At 41.6% G+C, this 19,943-nt stretch overlaps 1 protein-coding gene across 9 annotated transcripts in view; it reads left to right on the top strand.

The window, feature by feature from the left end:
• SOCS2 (suppressor of cytokine signaling 2) overlaps positions 1-19,943 on the top strand; it is a 277,036-nt gene that overhangs the window by 9,750 nt on the left and 247,343 nt on the right. For all 9 annotated transcript variants that reach the window (XM_046646514.1, XM_046646513.1, XM_046646510.1 and 6 more), the window contains one exon: positions 888-1,339. In XM_046646514.1, coding sequence (XP_046502470.1) covers positions 888-1,339 — 452 coding nt within the window. The remainder of the gene's footprint in view (positions 1-887; positions 1,340-19,943) is intronic.

The following is a 19,943-nucleotide window of genomic DNA, read 5'->3' as shown; positions in this document are numbered from 1 at the left end:
TTCCTTCGGCGGGAGGAACCCGCAGGTTGCAGGTATCCCACCAGTTTGGGGGCCGCAGCGGGGAGAGGTGTGGGCACATTGTTCAAACTTCTTAAATGCAGAATGTCTTTAAGTAGTTTTTGGAAACGGGATGGGTCCAGGAGATGGTGCAGGCAGATCGAATCTGGGGACCGACGGTTGTCATGGGGTTTGGATTCCAGCAGAGTCCGAAAGAGTTTAGGGGAAGACTGTAACCTTGAAGTAGTAATTATCAACTGGGGTTTCCCTCCTTTCTCGATGACTGATAAGGCAGTTGTAATCACAGCAGCAAACGGAAGCTATTGTTCTAGAACTTTTAAACAAGCAAATAGCCGTGCTTTGAACAGAGAGATGCGGCCATTAGCAGATTTGGGGAGAGTGGGGGTGAGGACCGAGCACCCAAAACGTTGCTTCTGTTTTTACCCTATTGGAATTACTAGAGTTGGGTTATCCAGTTTTTTAAGGGCATGGCTTTTATTTCTAACTTCTGATTAGTTGTTTCTAATTTGTTTTAAATCTTTGATTTCACTCAAATAGTGCTAGAAGCATCCTGCGCTGTCAGCCCGTTTGTCATATTGCAAATATCCCTTTGTTTGGTTGGGAGGAAATCTTAAGAAGGTTTAAAGAAGAGCTACAGAAAGTTAGTTTGTAAAAAAGAAAACTGGCTCACAGTTTGTGTTCCTAAAATAAAACGGACCCACATTTTCATTAAATTTCTACCGAAAGAATTTTGGTAGCCTCTGGTAAACTTTGATTCACACACTTCTTAGAGCTAGAAAAATTGTTGCCAAGTACTTGCCCTATTTTAAGAATTCTTTATAATAACTATTTTATCCTCTTTTCTTTTTCTTTTTGAACAAAAACCCCAGGTTGGTACTGGGGAAGTATGACTGTTAATGAAGCCAAAGAGAAATTAAAAGAGGCACCAGAAGGAACTTTCTTGATTAGAGATAGTTCGCATTCAGACTACCTACTAACAATCTCTGTTAAAACGTCCGCTGGACCGACTAACCTGCGAATCGAATACCAAGATGGGAAGTTCAGATTGGACTCTATCATATGTGTCAAGTCCAAGCTTAAACAGTTTGACAGTGTGGTTCATCTGATCGACTACTACGTTCAGATGTGCAAGGATAAGCGAACGGGCCCAGAAGCCCCCCGGAACGGCACTGTTCACCTTTATCTGACCAAACCGCTCTACACGTCCGCGCCGCCTCTGCAGCATCTCTGCAGACTCACCATTAACAAATGCACCGGTACCATCTGGGGACTGCCTTTACCAACAAGACTAAAAGATTACTTGGAAGAATATAAATTCCAGGTATAAGCGTTTCTCTTTCTCTAAACATGCCTCATATAGAGTATCTCCGAATGCAGCTATTGTAAAAGAGAACCAAAACTTGAGCGACTGCTCTGGATACCTCCACGGAATCCTGAGAACAGCTGAAGTCAATCTAATTTAAACGTGTGTGTCCAGGTAGCCAGGTATTTAAAGTTCCCCCGAATATTTTCACCCAAGTGAGGCTTCCCTTCCTAAGGCAGGCCAAGACCCGTTGATCCTTTTGACTTAAACATAAAATGTCCCCAGGAGAGGCTGAAGGAACATTCGATCGGGATGCCTTGTCTTTTGGAAGTTCCTTTCTTTGAGGGCGAAGGTCCGAGTGCTGGTAATAGAGAAAGAACTGCCACCTAGGAGTCCTGAAGAAGTGAAGGACCCACACTGACACGGGCTTGACGTCAATGTCATACGCCCGGTGATCAGAGTCTGTTTTAGGACATTTTGTATTTTGCATTCTGATATACCTAGGAGTCTTGTTAAACAGATATGCTTCTGAGTATTTATCCTTCATTTTATGCAATTAACCAAATCAACCAAAAAAAAAAAGTGACCACGAAATCCTGTATTTGTCTTTTTACTACAGGTATGAACTCTCTCCTGCGAATGAGTACTGTAGTAATCCATTCTAAGGGAGCCTTATTTCAGAAATATTTCAAACTGGTGCAAATGGAAAAGACTTTGTCTTTTCCTTTAAGGCTAAAGACAAGAATGTCACGCTCTACAGGTGCCACTCAACCCATGTTAATAAAACCGTGTAGATAGAGACCTTTTACCCTTTGAAGTAGTTCTGTCCCAACCTGTGGCCATTGATTTTTTGGAAATGGCTTTAGAAAGTTCCAGGTTGTCCTGGGATTGTCTAACCATGGACATCAGCAGTTGTCTCCCTTCTACCGTGTAGAATACTTTGACTTAATTTTCTTCCAGATATAGGGGGATACCTGCCTGTTTTTCAAGTGTTTATTTACTGCTGTTACTATTTGATTAGAATGTATTAAATAAAAAAAACTTGACTTTTACAAGTTGCTCTTATGACTTTGAATCGTAGAGAACACGCACTTTCATGGTAATAGAGGGTTTGCCATAAAAACTTGTGTCAAATGAAAGAAGCCAAATATTCAGTGAGAGGGAAAACATTACTTGCCCTTCTTAAAGTTTGGGGCTGCGTTTGCCCTTTGCGTTTTGGAAAGCATGGTTTAGAAACTGCAAGAATTGCCGTCTTTTACAAGTTGAATGGGCGTAACACGAATGCCCTTTATCTTTCCAGAAACATGGTTTAGAAACTACGAAAATTGTGACATATCCTAGTCTTTTAAAGGTTGAGTAGGCATAATACAAAATAAAAATTAAAAATCTGATGGCCATTTTCCTTTTGCCACACAGTCTCATGACTGTTGGAAATGTACCATCTTTTCCGGAGTCCAGACATTATTCATTTTGCCACCTTTTGAAAACAATTCCTGCATAGCTGCATATGATGGTGTGAAACTGGGGAGGGGAGTCTAGTATATCATGTGTGGCCCCAAGCAAACTAAAAAATTCAGTTAGAAATTATAGTAAAACCTGCTTATCGCATATCATGAAAATATTCATTTTCATGAAGCTCCAAAAAATGGTTTTGTGCCTGGAAGGAAAACATAACAATTTGTGTCCAAATGGCAGAGCCAAACACAAAAGATTGCCAGGTGTGCCTTGGGAAGAATTTGTAGCCTAAAATGTCAAGAAGAGCTATACTTTTAGGGTCTGGTCTGTGATGGGGAGATAAACTTTTCATCGGGATGTTCAGATTCTGTGCTTTTTTTACCCTTTTTCCCCACTGACAACAGTTGTCCAGTGTGGGATGTTTGACTTTTCTGGCAAAACTCCCACATGATCAGTGCTAAGGGACTTTGTGGAATTTCTTTAAGGTCTTTTGCATTTCTGTTCTCATTGTCTCAAACACTGATGCTTCTCAGTTGAGAGTTGGATGCACTAGTGGGGTATGAGTACCCGTGGAATTGTGGAAAGTTCTGCATTATTACCAGCAAGTGACTAATTATGAGAAAACCAGAGGACAGCAAAGATATCTCCGGAGTGTGCTGTGGAACTACTGGCCTTACATTTCAATCTTTCATGTTCCAAGTAGATTGATAAGCATCAGGAGATAGTCTGTTTTGTTTTGTTTTGTTTTATTGGTTATTTGTTTTTTTTTTACAATTACTAACATCGTTTATTTATCGAGTTTATTGTGTGCCAGGTTCTCGCTCAGCACTTTGCATGCATTATCTCATTTCATCTTCACGCCAACCAGATGAACAAGGTACAGTGGTTACAGGAGGCACGCCTGCTGATCTGTGAGTGAGGAGGCCTTCCAGGAATATCCCAGCCCTTTTTAATTCCTGGAGAGGAATTACAAAGAGCAAATTGCTGCTATTTCTGCATTGATCCAGATGAACAAGTCAGAGCAGGCCATAAAAGGAACCCTCAGCGTTTTTACTGCTGCCTGGACCAGAAAAGTCCAGGTGCCTTAATGAGTGTTGTGCTCTGTGGGAGTCTAGTCAGCCTGGTTGGCCCAGTGGTTTTTTTCCTGGTGTGGGGGTGAGTAGGAAGGGGGTTAGCTGTTTTCCTTGACGTCTGATAAATGGTGCCAGTTACCAACTATTGGTACCCTCATTTTACAGACAATCCAACAAAAAAGTTAAGATGGACACTTGTCTAAATTATCCTCAACAGAGCGAGGAAAGAGATCCAGAGTTCTCTGCCCGTGCAGGGCAGTTTGGAGCATTAGTGAGGGTATGTATGACTGTTATTGTTGGAGAAGATAGTATACAGGGCTTATATAGCCCGCGTGGACTTAAAATATTTTGATCTGCGTTTCCATTCTGAGCAGAGTTGAAGCAGTGAAGTTTCTCATTCCATCACAGTGGGCACTGGGGACTGCTTTTTAGGGACTTGGGGGTTTTTTTAGGGCTTCAGACAGCAGAGAAAAGGCAGTTTGGCTTCTGAGCTGAGAGCTCTTTTTTGGCGTGTCAGTAAGAAAGTCTTGACTTCATAGTAATTATGTAATCCAAATAGGTAACAGAATGGGACAGTTGTTTGGGAGTGTTTATTTTCTTGGGAAGGATTTTCTCTGCTTTTAGAAAATTGTACCCTGGTAGGAGGATGGGCGACAGAGACGTCATCAAATAATCCATGGGATGGAATGTCCCGAGACCAGGCCTGCCATGCCCTTCCTGGTTGTGGGTTTAGGCCCAGGGTAGCGGGGTTGAGTGGCCGGGGCTACATCTAACAGCTGGGCTGAGGCCTCCCTGGTCTCTGAGTAGTCCTTTCTAGCCTTTGCAGCAAAAAAGTGTTGTCATTCATTCTAGGCCTTTCGTTTACTAAGAGGCCTGTAACCTCTCCTAATTTTTACTTTCCTGGAATTTTAAAGCTGGAAACCACTTTGCAGATGACATATTTTAGTTCCATCATTCTACTGAAGAAGGTTTCAGACCCAGCGCGGTCAGGAGATTCGCGGGTACATGCACCCACGGACACACACACAATTAACCCACTAAGTCAGCGGCAGAGTCCGTCTTTGAACATAGATCTTTTAATCTCAGGTTTCGTATCTGTAAAAGCTGTACGCTTCTACCCTTTGTTGAAATTGTCAGTACTCTTCTTTGCTACCCTGTAAGCCCTACGGTTCTTTTAACATCATGTTTTTCTTCCTCTGAAGTTTAGACAGCTGGCCTTTGGAATACCATGTGGGATAATGCCAGTTCTTGGCTCCTTCCACCCCACCTGGAAGAAGCAGCCTCTGCTGGGTGTCGTGATGTCTTGATCCACAATAGAGTTTTGCGTTGGTTATAACTCCTCAATGTTTCTAATCTATTTGCAGTTTTAAAATCTAAAACCTGTCCTCCATGCTGTTTTATGATGTCATTTCTGCCTCTGCCAGCTGTGACTCACACACAGCCATCGATGCCGGGTGACTGCCCACCCTCGTGTCCTCGCCAGTGGAACCCATTCTTTCTTTTGACCGCTCACGGGCATAATGGCACAGTTAATTCCTGCCTTACTTTCTCCCTTTTGTATCGTAAAGTTGCCCTTTTAGCTCATCTGACACAGCCCTGCTGGCTATATTATAGTGCGGTGAAAGAGGGCAATTATATTCTCCTTGAGTTGGGTAATTGAGTGATTTAGAACACCTTAAGATTAAATGTCTCTTTGTCTCTCTGTTTGATTCATTTCAGGTTTTAAAACAAGTAGCCAGCCCCAGATGCCACACTTGTTACGTGCATGTTTTTATTTTTTGTATTTAAAGTATCAGAGGCACCTCCTTCCCTAGCTTGCACTTCATTTGAGCAGAATGGAAACGCCCTCCTTTCCTGTCCTTCTGCTTGTCCATGCGTAAGAATGATTCTTTGATAGTTTGTTTCACTCCTACGTGCGCATATTTTTCTTGTATTCTCATCTTCACATATTTTCGATTTTTCTAATTTTTCCTCTCTGTGGCTTGAGTTCAGGTTACTTCACTTTATTGCTAAAGTAAAGTACCAGCTGTTGCTACAGTAGCCTTTCAAAGCCCTGGCGTCCCAGAAGCCTAGATAGTAAGTAAGCTGGAATCATAGAGCAAAGCTGGGTCTCCCCAGCCCTTTGGGAGCTTTGTCAGCAAGAGAGGCTGGATCAGGCGAGTATTATCAGAGAGTGGGGTTCGCTTGAGTAAACAGTTACTGAGCCATAAAAATAAACCTGCTTTTATAGACAACTCTCTCTCTGAACTACATCCTTAGCTTACAGGAACTCTGACTTGCCCTAGCGATCAGGAGCACGTTTTGTGACTCGTGGTGCTGCCTCTCTTAGAAACAGAGGGAAGGGGAAGGCAAGCCCTAGTCCTGGTGAGAGGGAAGGAAGTACTTGCCCGCTCCCTTCCTCTTCTGTCTAAGCATAAACAACCCCCAGGGAGCCCCTTTCCTATGGCAGAAACAGTGAGACTTTTTTTCCTGGTTAAATCATCACAGAACTTCATAAAATTTTCCTGTATCTCCCCGCTTTCCCACGGTGTTAAGATAAAATTTATATTTTGTTAAAGTTTTCCTTTCTGTGAGTTTGGTATGCTTTTTCCTGTTTAGATTTTGGTCCAGAGAGCTGCTGTGATCTTTAACATTCAGAAAAATATTTTCCATGTTCTTTGTATGCAGAGAAGTTGTTTGATTTCCCATTTTAACATCCCCTCTGCCGTCCTGATGAACCTGACCCTTCTTAGGTTTCCAGCACAGCTTCTTTCTCCTCATTTCCATTTCCAGGTTGCGGCCATCAATTTTATATTTGGTCAGAAAGTGTGTTTGCATTTTGCACATTTGACAAGAGCATCTGCTTTCAATTATCCGCAGTAATAAGGGACAGAGAAATTGGGGACAACTGAAACCCATAAACACATCTCGCTAATCCTTTCAGCTTCCTCCCCATTCAATCTCCCTCAGAACCACTGACAAAAAAATCAGCTGCTTCTCTGGTCTCTCGTTTTATTTTCCCTGTCCATCAAGCAATAAGGATGTTAAGAAACGACAAAGTGACTAAAAAGATGGCAAGAATGAGAAAATGAAGGAGGATGGAGAATGAGTGGTGTGCTGAGGGCTCCTGAGAGCTGACTGTTAAATGCTGGGATTCCCTGAGCTAAATCATTGGTAGGTTTCAAGCAGCTGTGGTGGGAGTAGTTCTGCCACAGAAATTGGCAGGCGCTGGAAATTAAGGTTCCCCCACCCCAGATAGCTGGTTTAACAACACCCCTCTGATTTGGGTGTTACATCCTCCTCAATAATTGAGACCTCACTAGAGTAAGATCAATTTTTTGTATCCTTCTTTGTACCAACCTCAGCATTTAGAGTAGAGTAGGAATGAACAATTTGAGGAAGGAATTTTTTTTTAAGTATACATGCCAACCCTCTATCGGGCTACACTGTCTTCTACTGGTAGATGGTCAGTCTCGTAATTCAGCGTCTTTTCCTGGTTACACAGTAGCATCTGTGGATGCCCTTTCAGAGTTTATTAGTAGGAAGAGACAGGACATTCTCAAAGTCATGTAACTAGTGTTTATAATAACTCTTTTGGCTCTAAGAGATCGGGGTCTCCTCTTTGCTTCTAGCTTTATTCATTCATTTCATTATTTAATTTCCTTCCTCGGTTCCTCCCTCCCTCTCCCCTTTTTTCTGCCGACATTTATTGAGTGCCTACTGCATTATCCTCCAGGAACACAAAAGAGAAAAAAGTTCTTGCATTAAGGGAGCTCTTAGAGCCCATGGGAAGGGATGGAGAGGACAGGCACTAACATTTATTAGTTCTACGCCTTGCATGATCATTCCATTTAATCCTTGCAACAAACTGGTAAGGTATGTATTTCCCCTTTACTGAAAATGGAACTGAGGCTTGGAGCGACAAATACCCTTCCCAGTAAGTGGTGAAGTCCCGGTGCAAACCCGGGTTTTTCTTGGGCTCTGAAGCCGGTTCTGCATCTCAGGATACCATGCTGTATAGAAGCTTTACCTCTATGAACAATGTATTGTGCAACACCGTGAGAAAGGCAATAATAGGTACCTGTGGACAAGGTGCCATCAACCTGCCTTGAGGGGTTAGTGGAAGGTGCCTTGTGTCTTTAGACCCCTGGGTGAGGAAAGTCTTTCAGCCGAAAGGGTAAACGGGAGGGTAGAAGTGAGTTAGGGCAGATCTTGAAGGCCCCGCTGAAGAGCTTGGAATTCATCGGGAAGGCAGTGAATAAATCTTTTTAAATGGGGGAGTAACTGAACCAGGTTTATGTTTTAGATCAACCCTCTGGAGGCCCTTTGGAAAACGGCTTGGAACAGCAAGGGTGGAGTTGAGGAGACTGGTTAGGTGTGAGCTGCTAGGTGTGAAGGGGTGGGACGGAGGCAGTGGTTTGGGAGAAAATTGGGGAAGGGGGCAGACATTGACTCCCCTCCTTTGTCTGCAGGCTCACGTTTACCCTGGAGTGTGGGGCTTTGGGTCCCACAGATACATCCTTCCCTGAAGGCCAGCTTCCACACTGGGCAATTTGGGGTAACTGGCAGATTTCATTCTCAGGGAAGAAGGAAGTGGTGGTTGCAGTGGGAAGAACCTCGAACTAGGAACTGGAAAACTTGGGGTCCACTTCTGGTTGTTTGACCGTGGGCCAAACACTCAATCTCTTAGGGCCTCAGTGATCCCATCTATAACACGAGGAACTTAGTGCCTTCCCACCTCCACTGAGAGATGCTAGATCAATCTCTCTCCCACTGGGGTAGGAGTGGCCAGAGGAGAAGCACGCTCCACATTTCAGTAGAGTCTGTTTCCACTTAAATGGTAGTATAGATTTTGCCTTTATGCCATAATATATTCTCATTTATTTTGAAAAAATAATAACTGCCTCTTAATGCTGGACTTTTTCACAGCTCGTGTCAGTTGCCTTCATTTTTATCCCGGTTAGAAGAATTTTGTGTTTTCTCCTAGCTGTGGATCTTTGAGCACTACCCTAAAATCAGAGAGTTTAGACTTGGGTTTTCAGATCTTGGTTGTGATGGAGAAACAGGAATCTGATGTCTGTCTGCCATTATCACAATAACCCTGTGGATGAATTTTCATTATCAAGGGACCTGAAGGGCTGACTTTGCTCTGCTCCCTGGTCACTATGATAGATGTGCTCCCAGAAAATTGTGGGCCAAGAATATGCTATTGCAAGTCATTTTTCCCACTTATGGATTATTCTCATTTCTGGTTGATCCTCAATGGACAGAGAAGACTTTGAGCTTCAGTTTTTCTTTTGTCTGTCAAGCAATTCATGAAAGAGAGAAAGAGAGAGAGAAGAAAAGTAAAAAACCCTGCAAATCACCAAGGGAATTCTTGGATTCTTTGGTAAAATGAAAAGAATCTTGGAGCATGATGGATCCTGCCCCAATTTACCCATCTTGCATATGTGGATTTTCCTGGATCTGTTTAAAAGTGGGGCACGCCTCTGATCTTTTTTTTTCTTTTGAGGAAGATTAGCCCTGAGCTAACTGTTGCCAGTCCTCCCCTTTTTGCTGAGGAAGTCTGGCCCTAAGCTAACATCCGTGCCCATCTTCCTCTATTTTATATGGGATGCCTACCACAGCATGGCATGCCAAGTGGTGCCGTGTCCACACCAGGGATTCAATCTGGCGAACCCCGGGCTGATGAGAAGCAGATCATGCGCACTTAACCACTGCGCCACCTGGCCGGCCCCACATGCCTCTGATTTTGATAGCCTGGGAAGGTGAGAGTGTGCAGGCGTCATAGGCAGAGGTCCATTATTGGGCCTGGTAATGGCCAAGAGCTCCCACAAGGTCCAGTTCGAAGCTGCATTGGGTAGGCCATGGGATTCATTATGTTCAAGGCATGACGGTGAGGCAGCCATCCTGTAACAAATCAACTCTTGAGCTTTCAGGAACTGGAAAAATCTAGAACATTTAGTAATGCCAGGCATTACATTTGACATTTTACAAATATGACCTCATTTAGTGCTCCCAACAAACCCTCGAAGTAAGTTCTGTTTTTATTTCCACTTTAGAGATAAGGAGAGTGACAGAGAGATTTAGTGGTCTAAGAGGGAGAGCTGCGATTTTAAATCAGGCCAGTCTGACTCCAAAATCCATGCTTTTATTCACTCTTCTATCGTTTTTCTCAATAAGCTTACAAATACTTTTCAGCTCTGATGCCTGCAGCCAGCATGTACCGCAATGATATGTGCTCAGCCTGGTACCTTTTTAGCCACATGTAGTTAATAGAGGGCTATGACCCTGTCTGCCCAATTTGTAATTATGTTATTATCAGGACTTTGATATGAAAAGTAATACAAGATCTCCCCAAACCCTGAGCATCCGGCTTAGAAGGATCTTTGCCATCTGAATTTACACCTCTCCTCCCTTCCTCTAATCTCCTTTAGGGCTCTGTGCAGCGTAGACACAACCCACTGACTCTTCCCCATCTCTCCTTCCTTTCTCTGGAGGTAAGCTGCGGTCATGTGCCGCTTAACGACGTTTTGGTCAACGACTGATGGCATATGTGACATATATGAGGTGGTCCCACAAGATTAGTACCATGTAGCCTAGGTGTGTAGTAGGCTATACCATTTTGCTCTGTAAAATGGTGCCACCCAACCACAAGGGGGCCGGGCAGTCCCGCCCTCCCCTGTGTCCGGGAGGAAGAGAAACACAAATACCTGGTCAGCAGCAGTAATTCCCTCCACGTAGACCCTGTCGCCTCCGTTTTCCCCCCTGGCTTGGCTAATTCAACCTCAGGTAAGCTTTACAGGACACACAGAGCCTCTGATCCCATTCCTCCTGCCTCTTTGTCTTCCAAAACATTTTCAAGTACTGCAAAATAATTTCTCTTTTTCCTTTGCGCGAGCCATTTGTGAGCCAAAAGGAAAGGCCGTAAGTCTTGAAGTGACATCATACATATTACAGAACTAGGGCTGCTAACCTTTTGCTTCTGACATAACCAGAAGTTCCATCTTCACAAATATCTCTCTGGGCTTCCCCACCCTGCTAAAATTAACCCTGTCTTTCCTCCAAGTCAATATTCAAAATCAATAATGTTCACATTCACTTCTACTCTTACTGATTTGCTTAATTGGCAATATTGCAATAGTGTTGAATAGTAGTATTTTCTACCAATTTTCAATTAAACATGGAGCCATTCAAACACATTACAAACCAAATGGACTTTTGTGTGGTAAAATGGGCACCTTATCACCAATTGTAATTGGCTTCTGAGGGAAATTGTATTCTAAATTCCAGACAACCGATTTGCAAATCTTGTTTTAGAATGGAATCTGTTTCGACATTGGGGTTTTTTTCTATAGCACATTTATGGATAATCAGAATTTAGAATAAACGCTGTGTTTTAGTGGGCAATTATGCTCTACTGCATTCATGAGTTCTTTGAAAAAATTAGAATATGTAAATTGTACTTAAAACTTTATGAATACAATTTTTCCCTTCATTCTCCATTGCATTTTTTTCTACAGTAACCCAGATTAGAAAATGTAGCGTTTGAAACTTTGATGACTCCATCTTCATATTTATCTCTCTCATTTATTTAGTCATTCATTCACTCAATCAATCAGGCAATAAATATTTACTGAGCATCTCCTTGTGCCAGGCATCAGTCAAGCTCCTGGAGAAAGTTGAAAGCGCAGTCTCCATCCTCAAGGAGATTCTGGGTGGTGGGGAGACACCTACCAGCAATGAGACTATAGTGAGATAATTACTATACATACATGAGGTATGTATAGAGACCAGTGGAGGCAGAGAAGAAACACCTGGTTCTGCTTGAAGGCGTCAGGGAAGGCATCAGAGGGGAGGCGGCTTTTGAACCGGCACTTAAGTGAATTGACATGACAAGCAGGTTGAGGGAGTTCCAAGCGAAGAGGGCATCATGCGAGGGTGAGAGAACAAAGCTCTACCATTGTGGGTGGAGTTTCAAAGGCAAAGAGAAAACCAAGGGTGGGTAGGGGGATAAAGCAGAGCTAGGGGAGCAGAGAACAGAGCCCCCAGGGCTTTGCCTGCCTTCCAGAAAAGTCTGTCCTTTACCTGGGAAGTGAGGGAGCCATTGAAGACCTCTGAGCAGGAGAATGACAGCATCAGATTTGGTGGCAGTGTGAAGGCTGGTCTAGAGGGGCCACCCTACCTCAGGGCTTCTTAACCCAGTCCCTGGACTTGCAAGAGATCCATGGATAGAATGCTTGAGTATTGTGAACTTGGATAGGAAAAAAATTACATTGTTGTTGTCACTAACCTCTCACCGAAATCTAGCCATTTCCTTCAAATAGGAATCCAGGCAACAGATCACAGTAGAATTAGCAGATGTAAGCTTATCACCAATAGAAATCAGGTACTTTGATATCTAACAGTTGTTGCAGATATCTCAAAATACAGTAGTCCCCCCTTATCTGCAATTTTGCTTTTGGTGGTGTCAGTTACCCACAGTCAACCACAGTCTGAAAATATTAAATGGAAATTTCCAGAAATAAACAATTCATAAGTTTTAAATTGCACTCCGTTCTGAGTAGTGTGATGAAATCTCGCAGGATGCCGCTCCATCCAGCCCTGCACATGAATCATCCCTTTGTCCACACCGTATACCTACCCACACATTAGCCACTTAGTAGCCCTCTCAGGTATCAGATCCACTGTTGCAGTATTGCAGTGCTTGTGTTCAAGTAACACTTATTTTAATGCATAACGGCCCCAAAGCATGAGAGTAGTGATACTGGCAATTCAGATACGCCGAAGAGAAGCTGTAAAGTGCTTCCTTTAAGTGAAAAGACAAAAGTTCTCAATAAGGCAAGAAAAAAAAATTGTATGCTAAAGTTGCTAAGATCTACGGTAAGAACAAATCTATCCATGAAATTGTGAAGAAGGAAAAAGAAATTCATGCTAGTTTTCTGTCGCACCTCAAATATGTATGTACAGGAAAAAACATAGTATATACAGGGTTTGATACTATCCAGAGTTTCAGGCATCCACAGGGGGTCTGGAACGCATCCCCTGTGGATAAGGCGGGACAACTATGTCCTTTACGCTCTTCACTAAATCAAAATTACTTTAGTCATTAGACCCACAGCTACCTCTTGTTATTGAATGAATTAATAAAGAAGCACATATATTATGTCACAACGTACAAAATAATTTGATATGTGCATTTTAATAGAATTCATCTGTTGTAATCTGTATCTTTAATTTGATGATTTAAACACATTATTCCGAGAAGGAATCCGTAGTCTTTGGTGGACTGCCAAAGGGATCAAAAAAGGTCAGAACTCAGGTACCAGACGAAGGTGATAGTGAGGTCATTGCAGCCTGAAGCAGTGGGGAAGAGGAGGGGGAGGAGAAAGAATGTACGGGAGATTCTGGAGACAGAGTCAACTTGGTGACAGATCTGGGACAGAAAGGAGCGGGAGGGATCTGCATGCACCTTACTCCCCCATCAGGTTTCTGGCCAGAGCAGAATTCTTCCTATTGCTTGTCACATCAGTCCCTTCCTTCCCGTTGCTATTGTTATTTAACTCTTAAACTTTATCCAAGTCAAACATGCAGCGTGGTTTTAAAAAATCAAGTAGTATGGAAAGACATAATGTAAAATAACCATGCCTTGCTGCTCTCCTTTCCACCTGCCAATCCTACACTTTTTGGAACTCTTAGAGTGTTACCTTCTCGAGCTAGACTGCAAATCCTGTGCAGGAAGTGCCTTGTAATCCCCACTATGTTTTTCATTTTAGGTGATGAATAATTGACTGATAGATTCTAAAGGCACTTTCTCTTTCAAGGTCTCTGTATTCATCAGTTATGCCATACTCTAGTTACAGAAGTTATACCAACTGTGACATTCTAGGAAATTGTTCTTTTACCTAAATTCCCATGTTTTCTGTCATTTGTCTTCACATAAATTACACAGAATGTGCAAATAAAAATTCCATTTACTTGGGCTTTCTGGTTGTTTTTGTGAAAGTGAGTTCAGAGTGATGGTGGGTTGAATAATCTTATGTAATCTTAAACCAGAAACTGAGAAGGTGGATTTGAAATGTCTATCCATTACCTTTTCTTGGGGATGGTGGGGCGGGGATGGGGGTGGGGTGGGGGGGTAGGGGATTGTTACAGTGTCTTGGTAGCCGTGGTTAATTTCAGTGCTGTTGCCCGGGTTGTAGACTGCAGATGGAGTTGCCCCTGAGCATTTGGGTTGCCTGGCTGAAATTCCTTGCCATGCTTCTTGTGAGGTCCAGGAATGTATAGTTTTGTGGTCTGATGCATTTTGATGGTTGCCGGATAAAATCGATGTCTGGCATTTTTTTCTAGGAAAAACACATTTAGACGTTTCCAAGTTGATTTGTAAGAATTTAGCGTTATTAGAATTTTGTGACAGAACTTTTTCTCAAGTGGCAGAAGAAATAAAGGAACCTCAGTTTTGAGGGCTGTTAACAGCACCTTCCATTAATGCCAAAGCTGAGAACGTTGACAAAGTCCTGGATTGTTCATATGCATTTATGACAAAAATAAGCAAGTATCTGGACTTTTTGGAGTCACTGGTACAGTAAAATACAGTTTTAGCTACAGACACTAGACCAGCCCCCAAACTTTTAGAAAAAGGCACTTCTCCCCCTTATTTTCTAATAACATTTCTCAATCCGGTAACTAGAGGTACGGTTTGGGGGTTAACCTTGAGATCTGATTGCTGTTTGAATGTTCTTGCTGTGTTTTGGAGGGGGAGAGCAGGGTTTGGGAGAAACGTGCTACAGAAAAGTTAGCTTCCCCATTTACACATGAAAATCACGCTCCTTTTCTTCATTTATCTTAGAAATATTTGAAGAACAAGTTAGAGTTTGTTAGTGAGGAAATGAGAGCTATTACCTGGTAACGCGATGAGTTAACTTTTCCTTACTCGCACTGGCTTCCCCGGAACTTCACACTAACTGGCTGCATAACAAGTTTTTACTTGCTGGCGCTGTGCTTCAGCCTCAGAATACCCTTAGAGCAAAAGGACTATTTTTTAAAAATGCTTTATTAAAATATCATTTTTAGTGGAGGAAAATTTCAGATTTGGAAGAACGATTTAAGCTCCGGACCTTCAAATCCACCTTTTTCAAAAGGCATTTACTAGGCAGGTTAGTGGTGCCCTGCAAGAGAGAACTTTTACGGTTCATAAAGGAAGTAAAAACCAAGACGCAGTCAAGAGACTGGAAGCGAGTTGACTTTGATTTACTATACAAGACCAGAAAGGAAATCGCCCCGTAGATATTTCTAGGAATTAGTGAAAGGAAAATGAAAAAGGAGAGAGGAGAAGAAAGTGTGTGCCTGCCTGTCTGTGAGAGGAGGAATCTCACGAACACTTTCCCTTGTTTCTACTTGGGAATTTTCAAACGGAGCTCCTGCTGGGGCTGGCTCTAATGTCTGCGACGTGCACACGGGCTGTCGACAGGGAAGTGATCCTGGCGCCACTGGGTGATGCAGAAACAGTCCTTTGTGTGTAGTCGTGCGTGAATGCGGAGCCGGGTCGCGGCTGTGTCCCCGCAGCTCCTCCCAGACGCGCCCCCGCGCCGCTTGGGGCTCCTGGACCTCCTGCCATGCAGCGTCGGAAGAAAGGAGACGTTTAGAAACTGACCGATGTCAACGTGGTTAGTCGTGCAAACACACCAGACGAGTGTGGGATTGAGAGTAAATGGCTGTGTTTAACATTTTGCTGTGTATCTAACGGGTTAACATCCGTTCACGTAGCCTTTAGTTATCCTGGTGCAGACGGGGAGGTGTCCAGGCAAAGTGGCTTCCGCGGATCGGCTCCTAAAAGAGCATCTGTTCTGTTTTTGTTAATGTAGGTTTAATACAAGCTATTATTATTAGCTAGCTTTTCACTTATTCTAAAAGTAATAACCTGGTTATTACCATGGTTACAAATCGAATCAGTTCAGAAAGGTACAAAGTGAAAGATAAAATGGCCAACCCCCTCCTGGTCCCCCTCTCTGGAGGTAACTATTGTTACAAGTTTCTTTTTTGCTCTTGCAGAATTTTTAAATGAGAGATAAGTATATGTTTAAATAGTTTTTTAAAAAAAACTCATGCAAATAGTATTATACTATACATTCTGCTTTGCAGCTGGCTTTTTAAATTTAATATTTGGGATCCCTCTATATTGCTTTATATATCTTTATAGTAACAAAAAGCTCTACCTCCTTCTTTTTAGCATCTGCACAATATTCCATTGTCTGAATGCACAATCATTGATTAAATCAATTCCCTGCCAGTGGACATGTAGGTTGTTTCCAGCTTTCTGCCATTACAAACAATGATGCAGTAAAAATCTCTGTGCTGAGGTGGCTGCATAGTTATGGGAATATGTATGTTGAGTAAATTTCTAGCAGTGGAATTTTAGGATCGAAGGATATATGCATTCATATTTTAAAGGATACTTCTAAATCATCTTCCAAAAATGTTGCACCAATTAATATTTTTGGCTTAAATAAGTGACTAACTTTTAAGTTGTAAGTATAATTGAGGGTTTTCCTTAAAATATTGTTAATTTTTAAACAGCATATTTAGTATTGAGACCAAATTTGCTAATTAAATGACCTGAAAGTTAAATCTCCCTTCCAGAAAGGAAGTCTCTGGAGCGTCAAGGGCTCTGCCCTGGTCCTTCAGAACCTGCGAGAGGCCTGGCCGAGCAGCAGCCGGGAGAACCTCGCACTCGGCTTGACCGGAGGCAGCCAGAGCTATGGCCTCGTGTGTTGGCTATGGCTCCAGTTAAAACAACAGGCTGCTTCTAGAAAGCCTAGGGCAGAATTGGGAAAACATTTCGTGTGTGTGTGTAAGAATATCACCTTCAATTAGTTCTGTCCAAAAGACATTGATTAAACACAACCGTGGTAAACAAAGTTCCTCCTTTTACAATTCCCTGTCATCCCCACTCTGTCTCCTCATCCTAGTTTTCTCTCTTCTCTCTCCTTTTGTGTTTCTTTTCATAGCAACCACTTATCCTCTGCACCCACTCGTGATACCAGAGGGGTGCCAGCCCCAGGGACCACAAAATTGATTTCCTGCAACTGAAAGGTGGTTCTGGGGAGGAACTGACTTTGCCTGTGGTTGTCACTGCAGGGCCCCGACTGTAGATCTGGATCCTGCCTCCCCATGGGCTATTTGATCTACTTATGACCTCAAATGCTCAGAGCATTTTACCTCTACAGAAACGCTTCATTTCTTATTTTTAATTTAAGTTTTTTAAATAGTTAACACCTATTACAGATGAAACTAGATACCAAGATGTAAGTCAAGTTTGAGAAAACTTGTGGTTCAAGTTGCTATTAAATCGCTTTGTAAATGATCGTAGCAGCACCTCAACGTTCCTTTCAGGTTAAAGCCAACTCTTTGGGAATTAAAGAAGGTTGACAGATATTTTATTTCACAAATTACCTGCTTGTCTGGAAAATGGCTCTTTCAAAACCCTCTGTCACCCTCAAAACTCCTCGTAAGGATACAGTCACATCAGAACAGGATCTAGGTGTCAGCAAAAAGGAAAAAAAAAAAGCTAACTAAAATAAAACAAAATAAAGTTCCCATTTAAGGTCTGAATCTCTGTGGCTTTGTTAGTTACTCCACTATCATACAGAGACTTATGCCTTAAAATAAAAGAGATAAACCAACAGGCATAGAAAGCCTGTCTAATCAAAACTTTTCATTTCAAACTCTTAATTTCCCAGTAACACATCAGAAGCCAGCAGGAAGAGAGAGGAGGTGAAATAGATTGTTCCATGTTGTTCCTAAATAGGATGTTCTTCACTACTGGCCGGAAGCACCTGTGATCTTATTTGCTTTAGGAATTTGGAAATAAATTGTTTTGGAAATAGAAAGGGAAAAATAAATTAGGTTCTGAGTTCAGGTGCCTTTCACATTTTCACCCACATTCATGTTTGTAATCTGAATTCTGATGATAATGAATTCAGGTTAAAAATGTACTTAAATTTAGGGAAGAATGCAGATAACATCAAGATGGGAAATTGAGATAGGAAATTTTAGCTTAACTCTGAATCTCCTTTTCTTACTTTGACTAAAATTAACCTTCAAGATTACAGTACTTTCATTTTTACAGCTTTTTACATATTCTGTAAAAAAAAAGCTTAAAAGTGAAACAAAGATGTTTCTTAACTATTATAATTTCTACTGCCCAATTCTTCTAACTTTTTAAGTCCATTAAGATTTCAGAAGATATTTTTTTCTAAATCTATCCTTTAATTAACAACTTACTAGTGGAGTTGATAGGATCTTTCCATTTTTATTTTCCATATGAAGAAATTTTCAGGTTCCTTTTGCTATTCTTACCTTATTTCTTTAGATGTAATTCTTTTAATTCTTTTGTAGTTAACATGAAATTAATTCATTGTAGAGAATTCTCTTTTCCAACAGATGATAATATGAATACATATTTACCCAGATTGCTAGAAAGAATGTTATATAAGGGAGTTACCAGGAAAATATCAGCTCTCGGACACGGGGAGTTAAGGGAAAAATTTGAAATTGTAGGTCATTGATCTTTGTGTTTTAAATACAAATTAAAAAAGAATTTCACCATTATAACCAGTACTTTGAGCAAATTTTCGTACATTCTGTTAATATGTCAAATTGAATAATCCACCCAGAAACACAGGGTACCGATTCTTCTTGTCAGCAATGCCTCAAAAGTAGGGATTTATTGAGAGTTCTTTTTATTACCTTGACCTCATTACTTTTGCGAAATATATGATGGGTGTTAAACTGAGATTTACTAGTGTACTTAAAATCTTGTCAAAATGAAACAAGCACATTTTGTCAGAAGTATTACTGATTTAAAAGCATTTGTTGGTGGGGGGGATGGTTATGGTTTTGGAATTTCAGTCATTACTGAAAATATAATATGCTCAACCCTTTTTCCTTTTTCTAATAGACACGTATTTTTCTGATTCCAAGCCGATACTTAAACTGAACTTTAGAAAGACTTCACATATTTTGCCAAATTTTTGTGATTTAGTTTTAAAAATGAGTTGCCTTTTAGATTGTCCCTCCTTTTAGATACCTGATTTATGTATTTCTGAAGACATGTTGCAGACTCTGTCACTATAAATTCAGTTCAAAGACCAATTCTTTCTACCATTCTTCGTTGTTCTGATTTCAGAATTTCAAGTGGGGTTGTTGTCAACTTTAATGTACCTTTCGAGAATAAATTGAGTCTCCAATTTCTTGCCTGTGTGTGCGCTCCTGGAGCTGGAATGCCTTTCTTCGGCCAACTGAAAGTGAAGCCTGGTCCTTCTCCTCTCACAGATTAAATCTAGTTTCAGTAGTTTTAAATTGAGCTGGTTCATGACCAAAAGAAAAGAAGTGCCTCATTTTTCCTTTTAATTTTAAACAACCACAATCTATAGTTTTTGGCTTTGTGTCTGGTTCATCTGATAGAGTCTATATTCTTTTGGCATCGAGTTTGTGATTATCCCTTTTTGTAGTCTATTGTGTTACACAAACAAAATGAACCATTTTATTTTATATTCTTTTCTTTTTCTGATGAGGGTATGGTTCTCCCAGCTACTTCCTAAGAGTAAATAGAAGGTATAGACAATGTTGGGAATTTTATTGTTTGCCTCACCCCTGTCCTCACCCCTACCTCCTCTTACCTACAATTCAATAGTTCTCAGCCAGAACCTTCACACTTCACCCAGCACAGAAACTGGGTTGTATGCTTGGACAGCATCATGCATAGGAGCATCCTTGGGACCGATAGTAGATGCGTTTGGATTTATTTCACAGGTAATAGGCTGTTTCTTGACTTTTCATTGCACTCTTACTATAGGCCAAGTTTGATGCCAAGCAAAAGTGGCGGGTATTATTTGATTCAAACACCATGTGGGGCATATGATCACATTGTCCCCCTTTTGCAGATGAGGAAACTAAGGCTCAAAGAGGTTAAAGTAGAAGGCCATCCTTTTACTCTGTGGCAGAGCTGGGATTTGAAGCCAGGTTATCCCATTTTAAGACCTGATTTAATACGGATCTTCAGCTATGCTCTGCAGCCTGAGTGACTGACTGTTGTATCAAAGTCCTAAGAAAAG

Source organism: Equus quagga, chromosome 19, assembly GCF_021613505.1.
Source record: "Equus quagga isolate Etosha38 chromosome 19, UCLA_HA_Equagga_1.0, whole genome shotgun sequence".
NCBI lineage: Eukaryota > Metazoa > Chordata > Mammalia > Perissodactyla > Equidae > Equus > Equus quagga.
The sequence above is the reverse complement of the archived record's forward strand: the minus strand, read 5'-3'. Positions and strand labels throughout refer to the sequence as shown.